At 50.0% G+C, this 18,137-nt stretch overlaps 1 protein-coding gene across 1 annotated transcript in view; it reads left to right on the top strand.

Moving 5' to 3' along the window:
• PLEKHN1 (pleckstrin homology domain containing N1) overlaps positions 1-18,137 on the top strand; it is a 44,433-nt gene that overhangs the window by 24,486 nt on the left and 1,810 nt on the right. The window contains exons 6-15 of the mRNA XM_044445427.1: positions 2,129-2,253; positions 4,385-4,534; positions 5,372-5,452; positions 11,815-11,884; positions 12,404-12,558; positions 14,426-14,611; positions 14,846-15,133; positions 15,711-15,863; positions 16,376-16,600; positions 17,473-17,545. Coding sequence (XP_044301362.1) covers positions 2,129-2,253; positions 4,385-4,534; positions 5,372-5,452; positions 11,815-11,884; positions 12,404-12,558; positions 14,426-14,611; positions 14,846-15,133; positions 15,711-15,863; positions 16,376-16,600; positions 17,473-17,545 — 1,506 coding nt within the window. The remainder of the gene's footprint in view (positions 1-2,128; positions 2,254-4,384; positions 4,535-5,371; positions 5,453-11,814; positions 11,885-12,403; positions 12,559-14,425; positions 14,612-14,845; positions 15,134-15,710; positions 15,864-16,375; positions 16,601-17,472; positions 17,546-18,137) is intronic.

The raw sequence follows: 18,137 nt of genomic DNA, 5'->3' as shown, positions 1-18,137 counted from the left end.
TCTGAAATCAGATGCCTTCCTTTCCCCTGTCCATGCATCCCTAGGAGACGGGGCCTTTTAAAGATGCATGGACAGGGAAAGAAACTTCAGCACATGAGTCAAGGACCTTGTGCGCAAGTGCGTGCGTGCTTTGTGTTTGTTCTGTGGGCCTGAGCCCCCGAGGAACAAATGCAGCAGCCAGCGTGCAAGGGACCCCCATCTTAACTCTTCAGCTGGCACAGTGAACAATACATTGTGCTCCCTCCTACCAATCCTTGGCAGTGAAGCAAGCCCTAATTAATCAGTGTTTGCCTTAAGCACCATGCATCCCAGAAGGCCAAAGTACTCCCTCTGCTGATAAGGATTTGTTATGATGGCTTGCTGAGTCTTAGCTTATCTTGGTGCGCCAAGCTGAGGCCATCCAAAGCGTGCCTAATATTTGTTTGAATAAGGGGTGGGGCAGTGAATGATAGCTCCTTTAGGTAAGTCTGCTCATTGACTGGAAGTGGGTGGGTAATGTCCCTCTAGTGTTTGTTATACCCACTGGGCCAGGGCGTGTGCGTGGCTGGGGCGAGATGAGACAGACGGCCGGCCGGCCGGCCGGACAGACGGCGGCTCGAGCCTTTGCAGAGAGCATGCAATACGAACAACAGAATCGGGAGGCTAGTGGTCGGGCTTAGTGCCCCTAAGGAGCCAGGCTTGGTGTGCCGCAGTGGGGCTGGAAGATCTGGCTCTAGCCCCACTTGGCCATGAAGCCCCCAGGGAGCGTTGGGCCAGCTGCCCTCTTTCAGTCTAACCTACCTAACAGGGTTGTTGGGAGAATAAAAAGAAGGAGAGGAGGAGTCTTATCAGTCACCTTGGGTTCCTAGCAGGAAAAAGGGCAGGAGATAAATATATACCATATACATACAATGTACAAGCTCGAATGATTCAAGATGGAGAGCAGTAGGAGAGGAAGAGCCAGTGTGGCGTAGTGGTTGGAGAGCTGGACTGGGACTCAGGAGATCTGGGTTCTAGTCCCTGGGTGACTTTGGGTGGGTCACCAATTCTCCCAGGGTTTCTGTTGCAAGGATAAATTGGAGAGGTGGAGGACCGTGTGAGCTGCCCTAGTTTCCTTGCAACAGGAAGAAAAGGTGTGGTGCTAGAAATGTGATAACAAATGTTAATAAATAAAAATGCAGTTGAACTGAGATGTTCCTGGTCATATTGAAAGACATCTTGGAAGGTTTGATTCACTGGTAAGGATGCAAGAGTGAGGAATTAATTTGGTTTGCACTTTAAGGCAAACTTAAAAGAAAGGTGTGCCTCTAAAACCAGAATGGAGGGAAAATGCAGTCTGAAGATGAAAAATTATAATAGGGAGAACCTGTGTGCAAAACCACTTGGAATTAGGGGAAATTACTTGGGAAAAAATGACCATACTTAAAAAGCTGAGTACAAACCTATTTTTTAAAAAAGGGGGGGGGGGGCACAAAATTACATGGCCCGGCTTGCTTGCTAAAGTTGTCTGGGGCTGCAGTGTGCCAGAAGCAGAAAACAGAGCAAATAACTCCAGTTATCTCTACTAAACCAGCCAAGCTACAAGTTACAGAGAATGTAAATAAAAATGCAGGGTGGCCAGATAACCTGGTCTGGGAGGAAGTTCTGTCCTGGACCGCAAAGTATATTCTTGTTTTCATATAATGAGTGCCAGCAGGGGCAGGGGGCAGGAGAAGAGGGTCAGATGAAACCTGCCCAGAGGAACTTCCAGTCAAAATAATATGAAAGATTGATGCTGGTCTGCGACGCTGCTGTGCAGCCAAGCCTTTCTTAAACCGAATCAATACAGGTAGCTGCATTTTGCATGCAAAAACACCTTCCAGGATTTAAAACGCATTCTAAAAGCAGGTGCTACCCCTTACGTACAGAAAATGAGCACATCGTGCAGGAAGGTCATAGTTTCCTCAACAGGCCGGGTTTCTGTGTGCGGGGCATTAAGGAATACAGTGGTATCGACTCTGCCATGCAGTTTGGGAATGCAGGCCCAGGAGCTCCCAGCCCAGCCCAGCCCAGCCCATTCCCCCCACAGAGGGTCCTGGAGGAGCACTTGCCCACTCGGCCAGTAACCCTGAAGACTGTGAACGTGTCCCCCTGCTCTTTGCCTTTGCAGGTCCTTTGCTGAACCCCCTGATCATCTACTGCCCTGACAGGTCGGAGCTGAAGCGCTGGCTCTACCATTTGGAGAAGCAGATCCACTTAAACGGGGGGAGCCTCAGTTTCCCCTTCCTGATGCAGGTGAGTGGGTGCTTTGGAGGCATCCTCCAAAGGTAGCCGCAGTGTGAATTCGTGCCGTGGAGATGCAGGTCGAGACGACAGTTCCTGCTCTGATCTCCCTCCTAGCACTGATCGTAAGGATATAAGAGAGGTTGTGCGGGATCAGGCCAAGGGGTTCCCCAGCAACTGGAGGTAACATATGGCCTCTGAGGACTAGTAGCCATGGATAACCCATGAATTCGCCCAAATCCCTTTTAAAGCCATCCAAACTGGTGGTCCTCACTCCACCTTGTGGAATTGAAATCCATAGTTTTAAGTATGCTTTGCATGAAGGTGTTGTTTCTTTCTATATGGAAGTAAAGCCAGTGTGGAGAGGCAGTGTGGTATAGTGGTTAAGAGTGTGGGACTGGGTTCTAGTCCCTGCTCAGCCGTGGAGCTAACTGGGTGACTTTGTGCCAGCCACAGACTCTCAGCCCAACCTACCTCACAGGGTTGTTGTTGTGGGGATAAGATGGAGGAGGAGAATGATGTACACTGCCTTGAGCCCTTTGTAGGAAAAAGGCAGGATATAAATCGACAAACAAACCAATAAATAAATAAAGCAGACTTCTTCAATGTGGGACCCTCAGATGTTTTGGAGTACAGCTCCCATCAGCCTTCATCCCCTGCTGCTGTCTAACTGATGGAAGATGTAGTCTAGAGGGCACCAAGTTGGGGGAGGCTGCCTCAGAATCTGGGCTTGGCAAAAGAAAAGCAAGATGGTCAAACGGAGAAAGGAAGGCAGTTGAGGGCTTCGGGTGGAATCATGGAATAAAACCAGTGGCGATGCCGCCGGCTGGCAGAGGCCAAGTTGCCGCATGCTGAAGCGAGCGCCGGCAGCGAGGCGACTTACGCCGTACCCATTCGATTTTGTCGGACCCCCTTCCCTTCGCCTGGAACGGGGTCCTGTGCTGGGCGGGGATGCTGGCAGAGGTGGGAGGAGGCGCCTCTCTCTGCAAACAAAAAGCCTCTGTCTGTGTGGGAAACGAGGAGTCAGCAGGTGTGAAACTGGATGCCGTCCCGTATCTGCACCTGTGGGACGTGGTTTTGTCCCCGTCATCAGCAGGCCTTGAAACTCCTGAGTCGAAACTCTCCTGCTGTAAAACTGGCTGTTTCTCTGACTATTGTTCCTCCAGAGCGAGGGAATGAGTAATTCTGTCCTGGACAAGGAAGTGAGGATTGTGGGTTTTTTTCTGGGGGGGGGGAGAACAACGTGTTGGTGGGGCTTTTTCACACATCACGCTACCCAGTTGGGTTCCCTGACAGCTCAGCCTCGCCTGCTGTTGATTCTGCTACCATAGAAAGGGGAGGTGATGCAGCGTATGAGAGGCGAGAAAGAAACCGGAATGACTGGTTTGCGGGCCGTGCTGGGTTGTCGGGGTGCCTGCGCTGGCTGGCAGCATCGGGGAATGGTAGAATCGTGGAGTCGGTAGGGGCCCACGAGGCCACCGAGTCCAGCGCCCCGTGTGATGCGACCCCCTTTGGGCTCTTCTCCTCTGAGCCACCTGGGCCTGCAGACCTCTGGGGTACTGTTTGGGCTGGACTTTGGGGCAATGGGGCAAATGACCAGTCAGAGAGCAGCAGTTGCTTTCCGTCAGGGAAATGGACGCAAGCACCCTTTTTTTTTTTTTTTTGAGGGTGCTGTGAACTTAAAGTGCACAAGCACACGTACTGTGCGTGCGTGTGCGCACTTGAGCCAGAGTGATGTTGTGGTTAGACTGCTGGCTTTGGGAGACCGGGTCCTAGTCATCGCTCAGCTATGAAACGCACTGGGTGGCTTTGGGCCAGTCGCCGACCTCTCCGGGTCGATGTGATGATAAAACAGGGAGGAAGTGGCGGATTATACAAGTTGCCTTGAGTGGCTTGTGGGAAGAGGACAGGACGTAAATGCAGTGCGATGGATAAATCAATGAATGCAGTCTGACAGCGAGGCTGCAGAAGCAGCTAGCTGTCGAGCTGGGAATGGTGCTTGGAGGGCAGGGCGGAGCGTGCAAAGCTATGCATGGGCTGCCTTGGATGTCGGGGGGGGGGGCGTTCTTTGCACGGCCTGGGATGAGCGAGGGCTCGCGGGCTTCGGCACCTGTGTCACCATGACGTTTGCTCCCCCTTTCAGCGTGAATGGAAGCAGGACTCCGCTGGGAGGGAGGAGCTGCGGTGGTCCGTGCAGAACACCCCCGTGCAGGAGTGGCGGGGCACCCAGCGGGAGTCCCTGGGAGACATCCTCTGCGTCTCCAAAGTGAAGCTGCAACACTTGCCCTTCCAGGTGGGACCCGGGGGGGAGGAGGGGGAACGGGACCTCTGATGTTGGAAATTATTTCTCTGTTTAGCCGGTCTCTTATTTATTCGGGAGCACAGGATCCACGGGGGAAGTCAGGTTTGCGCAGAATCTGGCAGATCGCCCTGTTTTGGGGGGTGGCAGCCGTGGAGGGGGTCTTTTGCTGCTTCATTAGATCAGGCCCTTTGGCATTTGAGGATTGGCAGAAATTGCCCCCACACTCTTGAGTCTACCTTCACCATCCTAAGGACCAGAAACTTAATCTCTTATAGAAAACAAGAAATGAAGCTTCCTGAGTAGCTTAGCTCTGCATCCTCTTGCATAATACACTCACAGCACCGTGAGGCAGAGCCAAAGGGCAGTGCACCCTGACCTCTGCCGTCAGTCGGGGACCAAGGGCCACAGGGATGCTCGGACTTCACCCTTTGCCTCCCAGAAAGAACTTTCGAGCAAGGGGAAGACAGAGCTGATCCTATCCACCAGCCAGAGAAGGAGCAGCTGTAGGAAGCTTGCTGTCAGGACAACCACTTAGTGACCAAAACCCGAATAGCAGCACCTGCTTTTTCCTCTCCCCTCCCAGCTCCTCTTCCTTGTGTGTCGTGTCTTTTAGCTTGTAAACTTGCGGGCAGGTACTGCCTTATTCCTGACCATTGTGAGCTGCTTTGGGAGCCCTTTTCTGCGGATAGGGTGGTCTACACATGCTTTAAAGATAATTGTTTTTAAAATGCACCCCTCTGTTATTTTCTGTACTTTGCCGAATTTGGCTGAGCATGTTGAATCTAAAACTCGCCTTGTCTGTGGCGTCATCTTCTTGGTCTCCAACAGGAGCAGCACGACCGGCTGCTGATCCTCTATCCTTCAACCTTGGTCATAGTATCTGAGGAACGCAACGGCCTCTACTTTAAGGTAAGACTTTCCTCCAGTGCCTTTATTCCCGTTATTTAATGCAGCCTTCAGTGCTTTTATTAACGGCTAGCAAATGGCTCTGGCTTCACACCGGTTGGAATGGCAACCCACTCCAAGGGCCAGATTTGGCTGCGGGCTAGAGTTCCCCCACTTCCTGCCCTATAGGTTGAGGGGCTGCGGCAGAGAGGAACTGTTTGTCTTCCAGGCTTCCTCGAAATCCTTGGGAAAAGCTGAAATTGTAGTCAAGGACTTCCTGATTTCTGGCTCAGTCCCGGACTGCTGTGGCCCTTCGGTATTTCTCTCCCACTTCTCTTGTATTCAGCAGCCTTGTCCAAACGGCATCGTGCTCTTGGAAAACTGAGCGCCCTTGGCACGGGGACAACTTTGGAAGGTTGGCCGCTGTGCCGGGGATTTTTTCATTTTCTCGGGAGGCAGTGCCTTCTGAATACTTGTGGTTACGCAGCCTCAAAATGAGCAGGGTGGTGGCAAAATTAGCATTCCTGTGAAGCTGGATCCGTGATCTCACTCGAAGGTTACGCCTATGTGGTTCTCACGGCGGCAGTAAACTTTCTGTACCACTTCAGACCATGGATAGGAGCTCTCGTGACTAAATATTGCTGGGATCACCCCTTCCCCATAAACATTCCTGCCTCTTGGAAAATGGGAAAACCAGGCTCAAGGAATATTTGATTATTCCTAAGTGGTACAGTGGTTTGACCATCTCAAAGTGGCTTGTCCGATAGACAAAGGGACTGTCTTGCAGACTTCTTCCTCAAATAAGTTTTCTGTCTAGCCATTGATCACAGAAAGGAGAAGCTTCTTTTTGTGTTTTTTCTTCCTGAGGGTTTTGAAGGATTAGACTCTATAGTCGTGCCTTTTCCATGGTTTCCCCTTCCCTTAGGATTCCCTGCCTAGGATGGCCATCAAGGCGTGTCTTCACATCCAGCTTTTCCTGTTGATTAAGAGGACCAATGCTGGGGTGCCTTTTTGAATATTGCAGTTGTGGCTGGGTTTTTATTATCTTATATTCAGCAATCTTTTTTTAGGCTTTGGAAAAGAGTTTATATTGTAAATTGCACTGATTCTAGTTGAAAGCAACCAAGTATATTAGCTAAATAAATGCAGGACATGCTCCTTTTAAAAAATGGCAGGAAGCAACGTAGGGGGACCGTTCCCTCCTTGCTGTTTCGACTTTTTTTAAGGCGCACGTATAACATATGATATGTGCCCACAGGCGTGTATATTTTATGCTCTGGCATTCCGGAACAAGCACACAGTGTGCTGCCTCTGGATTCTGCAAAGTTCTTGCATTGACGCTGCCCAAGGTATTCGGAAGTGATCTCACGATTCTTCTGGAATAGCCAGTTGGTGGAGCCCACCGTGTAGGTTCTCTGATCGCGTTACAGTAAATGCCTTGTGGTTTTGTGGAGTGACCATCCAGGAGCAGCTGTCAGTATCCATTGGATGACTTGGACAGCTTTCCAGACTCCATAGTGGCCTTCGGCATCTTGCTTCTTCCATGCGGGGCCAAAGACCTCATAGGAACATCTGAAGCATTATACTGAGACAGCTCTTTGGTCCATCTAGTCCAGTATTGTCAGCTCTGACCGGCAGCAACAGTTCTGCAAGCTTTCAAGTAGGGTTCTTTGCTGGCCCCACCTGGAGATGCTGGAGAATGCATTTGGCTTTACTGACCTACAACTTGTCCCTGGAACTCTTTCGTTCTGATAATTTTGGACCATTGGATAGATCTGCTTCTCAAAGCTAAGTTTTTGTTCATAATTCTGCCCTGAAAGAGGAACAAGAACAATGTCTTCCAAAGACAGGCCGCAACACTTTGGACTTTGCATATTGTCCTATTTTAACTTAACCCGATGCAGTCTGAGCTTCTTCTAACCTCGCTGAATATCAGATATCTTTCCTTTTCTCATTCTCTACTGATGGAATTGGGGCGGGGGTACCAGTGCACCAGAATTTCATTCTTTTGTGCTGAAAAGGCACATTTCAGCGCCTTTGGGCTGATGGGCAGGGTAAATCATAAATCAATCAGTCTGCACAATCTGTGGCATTTAAGTGGCCCAGTAAAAGCCAGGCTGCTGCAGAATCTACAGGTTAGATTCCTAGAAAACCAGAAACCCGTTTGAAGTGTTCCCTGCATAGAACAGGGAAATCTAGAAAATACGCTTTGTTTTCGCTTCTTCCTGTCACCCCGTCAAGCAGTGGCTGCAAAGATTCCTCTGTAACCACAAAGCTGAAACTTCGCCCACGGAATTTCTATAAATGAAACACTTTTGTGTCATTGTTTACCTATAAAAATCTGGGCATGGGAGCAACTGCCTAATTCCTAGTTCGCTATGGACAGAAAGTTGATCCGAATCTTTTCATAGTTTCCAGGGGGTGTGCAGGAGGTCAGCACGGGCTTTTGTACATGACGACGGCAGCAAAACAGCCCCTCCCTCTTTGCATGCTCTAGTTTATCCTGAAAGGAAGAGAGCTTGTGTAACCACGTGTGGATTCTTATGTGGAAGAACTGTGAGCTCTGTTCAGTTCTGGTGCTTGGGAGAAATTCCTGGGCTCTCATTTCTGTAATTCTGAGCGCATGACTTTTGTAGCGAGGTTGACTTTATCTCGGGGTTCTTGTAAAATGACAAATTAGATCCCACAAGCTTAGCCTCTGCCCACAAATGCTCTGACAAGCTGGGAATCGTGTGTGCCCGATGCCCCGTGTTTGTGGCATCCGTTCAGGCAGAGGCTCTTTTGGAAGTGGGCAGGTGATTCATAGCCCTGTAATCCCAACTGCAGAAACTTGAGTTTTCTGCAGGCACGTCTAGACTTGGGCTCGTCTTCTGTGAATTAAATTTCCCATTCCTGCCCAACAACATCAAAATCTGGACTGATTTGCATATCGCAGACTGAAAAGAAGAAACAAAGCCAGCTAAATTAGGTCACTCTGGGTTTGGCGCAAGCTTTTGGGCGTGTTGTAATATATGCGGCTCTGCCAGAGTCACTGGAGATCTGTAATGCATCGCCTAACCTCCTTTTTGTAATTATAATTTTATTTTTATCCAGGCTTCTCGAGAGCTCAGGGCAGCTTAGGCCACCACGCCCCCTTATTTTATCCTCATAATAACCCTGTGAGGTAGGACAGGCTGAGAGAGAGTTCCTATCCCAGGGTCACCCAGCTGGGAACCTCGTGGCTGAGTGGGCACCCGATCCTGGATTCCTTCAGTCCTGGATTGTGACACTGCAGCTGATCCTCCCTCAGCAAGGTGTTGAGACCACTATGTCCACTGGGTGGGGATGATGGGAGTTGTAGCCTAACATCCAGAGGGCACTGTGTGGAGGAAGGCTGCTAGCTACTATATTTTGGACTCAGTATTACCTGGTAATGAGGTTGTCAGAGAAATTGGAAGTTAGCCAGATAATACTGCCAAGAGGCCGCAGAGGAAATATTTATCTATTTATTTATTTATTTGATTTATACCCTGCTTTTTTCTCTCGTGAACTCAAAGTGGCTTACATCATTCTCCTCCTGCTGCTTTTTATCCCCACACAACATCATTTTATCTATTTATTTTATTTAGAATATTTGTATGCCGTCCTTTCGCAGAGCCTCAGGACAGCTTTTATCCTCACAACAACAACCCTGTGAGGTTGGATGGGCTGAAAAAGTAGTTTTTTTAAATGGATGAGGGAAGATAGGAGACAGTCTTTAAGAAGGACAGTACTGAGTGCTTGTGGATGCAGCCTGGCTCTTCCAGTGAGTTACTGCCCCCTGACCGTTCCTGCAGTCCCGCAAATGCACCCACGCAAGATGCCTGTCCTCATGCCTGCTTCTGACAAAATCCACTGCCTCAAGATGTGGGGGACGCTTCTAGCTTGGAAAGCTTTTTCAGACTTCATGGGGGCAAGGTCGATCAACGGCTACTCAACAAGAGAGCTAAACCGAACTGCCATATCCTGGGGCACGTACCTTTAAATGCCAGTTGTGTCCCAGTTATAAAGAGGAGGATGGTCCCTCTGTTCCCAAATCCCTGCTTAAAAGGAATCCCAGCCCACGCCAGACTTCCCTCATATATACGATTCTGCTTTATCTCCCTGTGCGTACATTTTGCACCAACCAACCCACCCGTTTCATTCCTTGCTGGGAATTCCGGTTGCCACAGCAATGCACTGGACCTCGAGATGCATCTGAGAAGGCACGATAAGAATCCCAGAGGCGCCCTCTGCTCCACAGGACTCTGATGGGCTGACGTTCTGCCCAGGCATCCTCTGAGGTTTGCCAGACTCGTCTCACGCCTGCCCTGAGGCTGACGCTGTGATAGGCCAGAGCTGGGGCATCCGGGAGCCTCGCCTTGCAGGGCAATTAGTAACTGGGGTGGGCATGTAGGTGTTCCTGTCAGAGCAGGCCATGTGGAAATGATCCTTTCATAATGCTCTGGAGATTTTAATTGAAGCAGTATGCATGCCTTGGAGAGGAATGGTTGCTTGTCCCACGCAGGAGAAGCAGCGAAGCAAGGGCAAGTGAGCTGAACCCATGAGCTACGAGGTTAGGAGAGGTGGCACCAGACAGCTGGGCGCAGTGGGAGGGGGGCAAGAGCGGCCCTCCCCTTTTTCCCCAAGACTTGCCGGCCAGATCCACAGACTGTACAGCCAGCATCAACTGTGTGGATGAAGAGGGAAGATAAAGATGAGAGACCATCCGCAGCGATAATGCCTTCTGGGCGTCAGCAGCCCCCCCCCCCCCCGCTTTTGAAAGCAGCTGGTCTAAGTCGCAGCCTCAGTTCTGGCTCAAAATGCTTCTTCCAGCTCCTCCTCTGGGACTGGGCCAGTGCAGAAGCCCCGTGCGAGTCCGTGCCAGAGGAGAATGTGCGGGAGCCCTGAGTCAGCCAAAGAACCTAAGCTGTTCAGAGCAACCCTGCTCCCTCGGACCCAGGGCTAGTCCTGCCATCTGTTCCCCAGTTCCCCCCACAGGCAGGGCAGAACCCTGTTACCCTGCTCCCCAGTGCCTGCTGGCTAAATGCCTCAAGGTGGTGTCTCTGTGCCAGCAGAGGTCCTGGGCGTGCCATCGAGTGTTTGCTTCCGCACTCCTGAGACACATTCCGTCTGAGTGGCAGAACCACCTCCAAACATGTTTGCCTGGCCTCTCTCTTCGGTTTGATCATCTCTTGCAAACTGGCTCCGGCGCATCTTTTTTCTGTGTTGCGCTTTCCCCTCCTGCTTCCGTCCTTATGTAGATGAGCACGCGCTTTGGTCTGATTCTGTGTGCAACAGAGCTTTGTTCCTTGCAAGATTTCCACCTTCTTGAAAACTACTTGGAAAATAAAACTGGCTTTGCAGCCCTGCCCTGAGCAAGTGGTTTGGATTAGCGACTCCTGTAAGGCTGGGGTGATTCTCAAGGAACAAAGTCCCTCAGGGCATGGGATCCTTCAGCTCTGCAGCGTCCAGCCCTTCGCTGCAGATCAGGCAAGTGGGCCCAGCTTTGTTTGGGCCTGAATCCCTTGCATGTGCTTGTGCAGCCAGTGCGGGCTCTTTCAAAGATAAGCGCATGGGACTGTAAGAAAAAATGCTCCGTCTCCTCATCCTCTGTGTCACTTTCTTGCTGGACAGGCAGAGAGCCAGTGGGCGAACGGGTAGGCAGTGTGACTCCTTGCCACCAGCATCGCCTGGCCAGGTGCAATGCGCCTTGTTGCCGCTGCGGCAGTGTACCATCAAGTCACCTCTGACTTGGGCGACCCTATGAATGAAGGCCCTCCAGAACACCCTGCCCACAACGGCCCCGCTCAGCTCTTGCCGATTCCGGGCTGCGGCTTCCTGTACGGAGCCAATCCCGGCCTGCCTTGCCTCCAACTTTCCCTGGCAGGATTGTCTTCTCCAGGGAGTCCGGCCTTGTCGTTGTGTGTCCAAGGCACGGCTGCCTCAGTTTTCTCACTTCTGCTTCTAGGGGAAGTTCTGGCTTGGCTTCATCTAAGACTCCCTTGTTTGTCTTTCTGTGGGTCCAGCAGTGGTTCCTGGGCACGGGAAATATGTCCGGGGGGGTGAGCCTGCCAGCGCAACTCACAGGGCAGCCATCGACCCTGCTTTCCAAGGAATGTGGTCCTGGCTGCAGAGTTTTTATGGAGGAGACTCTCTCCCGAGGAACCATACATTAGACTGCCTGGCTCTGCAGCCTACACAAAGGGAAGGAAGGACAGGCTTGGCCATGCCTCCAGAAAGGAAGAGAAACTATCAGCAGCAGGTTTCTTAAATATATGTACTCATGTCTTATGGGGAGAACTCCTGGGGGCTCTTGTCAGCCATATATGTGGATATGCATTTAATTTTTCAAGCTTCCTCATTCTGGTTTTTTTTTCTACAAACAGGGAGAATTGCCCCTGAACGCAATCCAAGTGCAGTTTGAAGAAAACCAGAAAACCTCATTTTTAATAGAAGGTACACCAAAGATTGCAAGCCGTCCTCTGTTCTAGCAGAAGAGGTGTTCTCTCAGGTGGCTACATCAAGCCATAGAAGGAGTTAAGCTTCAGAACAGGCATGGCTTTATAAGTCTAGGCTAGAAAACAGATTCCAAGAAAGCGTGGGCCAACATTGTGCCAAATGATGGTTAAGGAAACTGACATATGGTTTGCTGTAATGTCTGAATCGATAACCCAGAATCAGAAACTGTTGGAGGGCCTGAAACCGAGTGGTGGAGCATCTGAAGACGAAATCAAGACCAGCTCTTAGCATTTCCAGTTAAAAGGATGGAGTAGCAAGCAGTGAGAAAGATGTTTGAATAAGACTCTGAAGAGCCATGACTAATTTGAGGAGATAACTAATCTGAGTAGATAATTGGAATAAACGCACATGTGAGGCAGCTGCCAAAGCTTGGTTTGAACTGGGCTTGCAGGCAGGGTTGAGTGACATATCCTAAATGCGCCATCTTCAAGCAGATGCAATTTATATTCTTTGCAGGCCGATTAATCAACTCTATTCGGGTGATTTGTCCCAGTTATGAAGATTACCAGGAGTGGCTTTACTGCCTCAAGACAGCTCAGTTCCGCAATGCCGACTCCTCTCTTTCTGGATCAGAGAGTTTCACAGGACCAAAACCAGCGCACCTGGCTCAGGTAATGTTCTGTTCCTTTTCCATCATACCGTGTGGGCCTCAACTGGGTTGCATGTGAGTTTTTCAATCCTAACAGCTCTTTTCAGATTAAAAGAATAGAAATACTGAATTATCTTGGTTTGTAAGGGGGGGTTCCCACAGCTTTAGTAGATTTGCATACAGTGAATGTGTCTTCTGAACAGTTTGGTTTGAGTTGCGATGCGGGAGGCATGAAAGGAAAGAAGGCCAGATATAAATATAGTAAATAAAATAAATCTGGGCTACCACAGGGTGTCAGAAGAATCTGCAATGGATTCAAATGAGTTTCAGTTTCTATGAACCCGACCTGTGTTTTTACAGCAGACTCTTTTTTTCTGAGTCGTGTGGATTCTGCAGAATTGCAGACTGGTTTTCAGTTAGCAAGGATGTAAATGAGTGCAAATGGAATGAAATTCTGGTTAAAAAAAGATTCCATTGATGAATGATCGATGGCACAGAAGACAATCCACAAAGCACAGATTCGGCACTTGTACATCCCTTGGCCTACTATGCAGGGTCATTGCAAGTGCTCTGAAAGGGCTATACCATGTAACCGTACTTGAATATTTGCCTTAGAACAGAACAGAAAAGCCTCCGCAAAATATTTATGTACGTGTGACTTCCTTGAACAATTTTTATGCATGGGAGCTGCACCTTCTTTGTGGTGGAATGAGCGCCTCCCTTGTATCCATCTATCTATCTATCCGGGAGGAGTGAAGCATATTGTCCTTCTGAAAACCCATGTCTTCACCCAGGCCTTCCCTGAGTGACTGTCCTGCCCAATCTCTCTGTAATTATGTCTTGTACTGGTTTTAATTGGTTTTAATGTCAAATAAATTAACAATGGCATACTTTAACCGATTAGGTATCGCAGTTGGTTGTTAATGTGCATCATAATGTCTGAGTTCCAGTTCGTGGCAATGTGCAGGAGGGTTTCTCGGGGGCACAGCCTCAGTCACGGAACTTCGTGTCCCGAGAGATTGCGCCCATCTGTGTCCTGCTGTCCAGTGAAGCTATTTCGCTTTAAATAAGGACTTGCTTCTGCTTTTGCCTATTTTTATCTGAGCGTTTAAAACAAGAGCTCTTCTGGGTGAGGCCAACGGTCCATCAAGCCCAGCTGCCGCAGTGTCCAGCCAGGTGCCTACGGGATCCCAAAAGCAGGATGAGTGCAACGGCACCTTTCTGCTCCCCGGTGAGCGGACGTGGGCACGCTGCCTGGGATGCTGGAGCTGGCACAGAGCATCAGGACAGGTGCGACTGATCGCCTTCTCCTCCACGGACCTGTCCAATCCCCTTTGAAAGTCACCCAGACGGGGGGCCATCACTGCTTCCTGTGGCCGTGGATTCCATCATGCGCCTCTGTTGCTCCTTTTCGCTGTCCAGAATCTCCCACCCATCATCCACATGGGGTGATGCCCCTGGGTCTCGGTATTATAGGAGAAGGACAGAGAGGGATGGTCAGTTTTGCACGGGTGCTTTCTGGTGTTTTCAATTAGTTAATGCATGCTAATGCGTAGTGCTTGCCTTTAAATTTTGGCAGCCACTTTGAGCTGCCCTTTTAGGAGAAGAAAAGCAGGTTAAACATTGCTTTGGCCAGTAAACACAGGTGCCACTTCTGTTGTACTTCCACAGCTAACTTATGTGCACGATGCGTCTGGATTTGGGTGACTGAAGAGCTCTCAGGGATCCTCATAAATGGCCAGGATTCGAACCTGGATCTTCATTGTCTGCAGCCTGCAGACTCTCCGTTGAGCCACACTGGCCAAAGAAAATCGGTTCTAACGTTGCAACCTGTACGAACCTGTAATTCTCTCTTTCCCCACCCATGTTTTCCTTATTTGCTGGTTTAGTTCTCAGGAAGCGGGAGAGGCTCTCTGACCTCCGATGGACGGACAAACTCCTGGGCATCGGGCGGGAAGGGACCGGCCTCTACACATCACTCCCAGAATAGCACGGGCTCCCGTTCCGAGAAACAGTCATTTCGGGTGATGCCAGAACCCCGGTTGCCAGATGGGCCTCTGCCTCAAGCAGCCTATGTAAGTAAGGAACCTTGAGAAGGGGATGCTCACGGAAAGCTTTGCTTACATGTTGTTTTTCCTTCCTCCACCCCCACCCCCAATCCCTTTTCCCTCTGTGTCATGTCTTCATATCCCAATATGAACCTTTGTAAACTGCTCTTGGATCTTTTACTGGGGGAAGAGCTGAATGAAAATAAATCAAGCAGTTAAATAAATCGATGAATGAACAAACAATGCGTCCTATTCTTGCAGGGCCCAGGAAATCCAGCCACCACAAGTACAGGGATGCCAAAAACTGAAATGAAAAGAAAAGGAAGCTCTCGGAAGTCTAAAGGCAAATCTGCCCCCGCAACTCAGCAGCCACAGCCCAACAGCCAGGACTCTGAAAGGAGCCATTTTCGGCTCATCTCTGAGCATCCCGGTGGAGAAGGGTTATCTGCAGTCTACAATGAGCCTTACACAGCCTTAGTACAACCACAGCAGCAGCAGCAACAAAAACAACACCCCACAGTTCCCCCGTTGCATTTGGACACGAACCATGTAAGTCAACAGAGGACTGAAATTAGATCTGAGGATTGTTTGGCGCCATTTCAGTGGGTTCGGGCCTGGCCTTTGCTTGGGAGCTGCCTCAGTCACTCTGTAGGGTGAGCTGTGCTGGGAGAGAAACAGGCTCAGCGACCCTCTCAGAGGCTTTCAGTACCATCAATGGGGGATCCTTCTGGGCTAACTGCGTTGGGGGTGGGGGGGGGTACTGTGTCGCAGTGGTTCTGCTTCTCCATGGAAGGCTGTCTCCGGGCAGCGAGGAGAAGAGGAACCAGAGCTTCATGGTGGAGGCTCTGCGTCATTTCTGGCATCTTCAGGGAGAGCTAGTAGAAACCCCGCTTGGGACCTTGGAGAGCACTGTCAAAATATGGCCAGTGCTGAGCTAGATGGACCAAGGTGTAAGGCCCACTTTCTATCTTCCAGCACTTGTGCAGGATTTCCACTTGGGGGTAAAGCTGGACATATTCTGATTTTTATTTTAGAGTCACATTCTGCCTTTGTTATCCTGCACCGGAACCCATTTCTTTGCAAGGCAAAGCGTCTTTGTGTTCCTGAAACTCTTTTCTCTTTGCAGTTGAAACAATGGAACTTGCCAAGAAGCCAGAATGGCGTGTCATCCAAAAATGTGGAAAGCACACCTCTGTCTTGTTCCCCTATGTATGCCGACCCCTACACACCCGGTTCTCCCTCTTCGCACGGAGCAGCGGATTCGAACTTCCTGGAAGAGGTATTTATATGCACCAAGCTTATGGTGCAACCTCAGACGTGAGGCCAAAGGTGTAAGACAGGAATATCCCAAAGTGAGATGATTAAAGGTTAAAGTTTGATTCACTGCTTGCCCTTATTTTCTTCGGCTTCTGTTGTGGGTCCCCAGTGCTGGCTGGGGGAAGCTGGGACTGGAGAGTCATCTGGTGACAACAGGTTTGGGGAAGTCTGGAGTGCCCACAGTTCTGCAAGGGGAAGTCTGTCTAACTCTGCCACAGAGCTCATCCTGGGCCCGCAGTTCAGCCATGTGTGCTGGTGGCTGCCTCCACCGGGGCAGCAATCTTCCCAGCGGTGGCAATTCCCCCTGTGGCAGGGATGGGGTGTGGCTCCCGGTAAGTTCCAAGGAGGGTTTTGCTGCAGGCTCCCAACAGTTGCGGTCTTCAGGCCTTATGCGAGGCTTTGTTAGAAATGGGATCAGAGAGGCTGTGTGTCTTTCTCTGAACTAAGTCCAGCAATCTCCTGCTTGCTTGACAGTTCATGAGACGCTGTGGGCAGAGCACTGCGGAACAGCACGACGGCTACCCAGCCATGCCGGTGTCTGTCCCCGTCTCCCATCGTGCTCCGGTGCAGAAGAAGAAGTCCCAACCTGTGCCCAGCAACCACTGGCAAGAGCCAACAACTTCTCAGAGATGTGGCTTCCCCGGCCCTGTTTTAAATTTCTCAGGAATGCCTTCTTCGGATGCCAAGTATTTGACCACGGTAGGTGCAGACCAAAGACTTTTCACTGGGCTTTTGCTCCTCCACCACCCGGGTTTAGAGGACCATGCCTTCTTGGGAGAGTTTGTGGATCGGGTTCAGGACCTGCACCAAGACCTTCTTCAGCCAAGGGGCACGACCCCTCTCGTGTAATATGCCAGTGGGCATCTTTCTCTCCTTCTGTTTCTCATTTCTGACTCAGTCCCTTGCTCCTTCTTCCTTCCCACGGGTGGTCTGAACAGGTGTTCAGAGGTCTGAATGAGCCACCAGGGAGGGGTTCTGAAATTTGGACGAGGACTGACTGCTGCCTTCGGGGACTCCCTGCGTCTTCTCTCGTGTCGGAAACAACTGTGGCACAACTGTTTCTGCTACTCAGTGGAAACAGTGAAGAAAATGGATGACTCCTGCCCAAGTCAGCATTTAGCTAAATGTTCCATTTGTGGAAATCGGTGGATGTTGGGCCCCCCTCTAGGTTAGGTGGCAGAAAAGGGAACTGGATGATGGAGGAGTTAAAATAGAGCATACACCAGGAGCTGCTGTCAATGACCGCAAGTTGCAGGATGCAGAAGTGGGGTTGCGATGTGTGTGGGTGTGTGAGAGAGAGAGAGAGAGTGCTTTCATGTCCTGCTTGTGGGCTTCTCTGTTTGCGCGAGGCAAAACACTGGATTAGGTGGGTATTTGGGCTGGATCCACGGGAGGTGATCTTACAGCGTGATGCTTTTACACTGACCCAGCATGGCTGCAAATCTCAAACGAAAGAGGGCAAGTTGGGACAGACTTTTCGCCAGGCTACGAACAAGCCGGGTTTACAGAGTCATAAAGCAAAATGGCTTTGTGGCTTTTTAGACGTTCATCTTGTTGTTGTTCTCTCCCAGCCGTTCCCACCCCACATCAATCAGAGCACCTCATCCCAAGATGAATTTCTGATGGCTTCCCTGCCAACTTCAGGTGAGTCCCTGATCTTAGAGACTTTGTATTTAGATTTCAAGGCTGTTTTATAGATCTTTACTTCTATCTATTGCTGCATGGTTAAAGATCTTGGATGTCTTTTATTCTTTTAAGTAATTGCAATTCAACCAATGAACCTCTCTTACTGGGCAGCTGAAATACGTAATAAGGAAAGAAAATAAGGAACCTTTTAAAGCTGCCAGGCGAGGTTTATGGTTCTAGTGTTCCATTCCTAAGCCTTCTCCCGGGCCAACCTAGGGGGATGTTCCCCTGGTGGTTCCACAGGGACCCGTGGCTGGAGTCAACTCCACCTTGAGGAGGGTCTTCAAAGTGACGGCCCCCATTATATGGAAGTTCTCTCCCTCTGGCGGTCAGGCATAACCTGACAGCGTTCTGTGCTTGATGCCTGCTAAAGCCACCTTTGTTCTGGGAAGCCTTCCTTACTACAAGCCATGGCTTTAATGTCATCTCACTTTTAACATTTTAATGTATTCTAAAAAAATATTTTGTTTTAACTGTGTAGTGTCCATTGCTCTGGAATCTGTCTAGATAAGCATTGGCAGTCTGCAGCCTCTCAAAACGAAATAACAAA

The sequence above is a fragment of the Varanus komodoensis genome, unplaced genomic scaffold (genome assembly GCF_004798865.1).
Source record: "Varanus komodoensis strain SLA01 unplaced genomic scaffold, ASM479886v1 scaffold48, whole genome shotgun sequence".
In the NCBI taxonomy this organism is placed as follows: domain Eukaryota; kingdom Metazoa; phylum Chordata; class Lepidosauria; order Squamata; family Varanidae; genus Varanus; species Varanus komodoensis.
The sequence above is the reverse complement of the archived record's forward strand: the minus strand, read 5'-3'. Positions and strand labels throughout refer to the sequence as shown.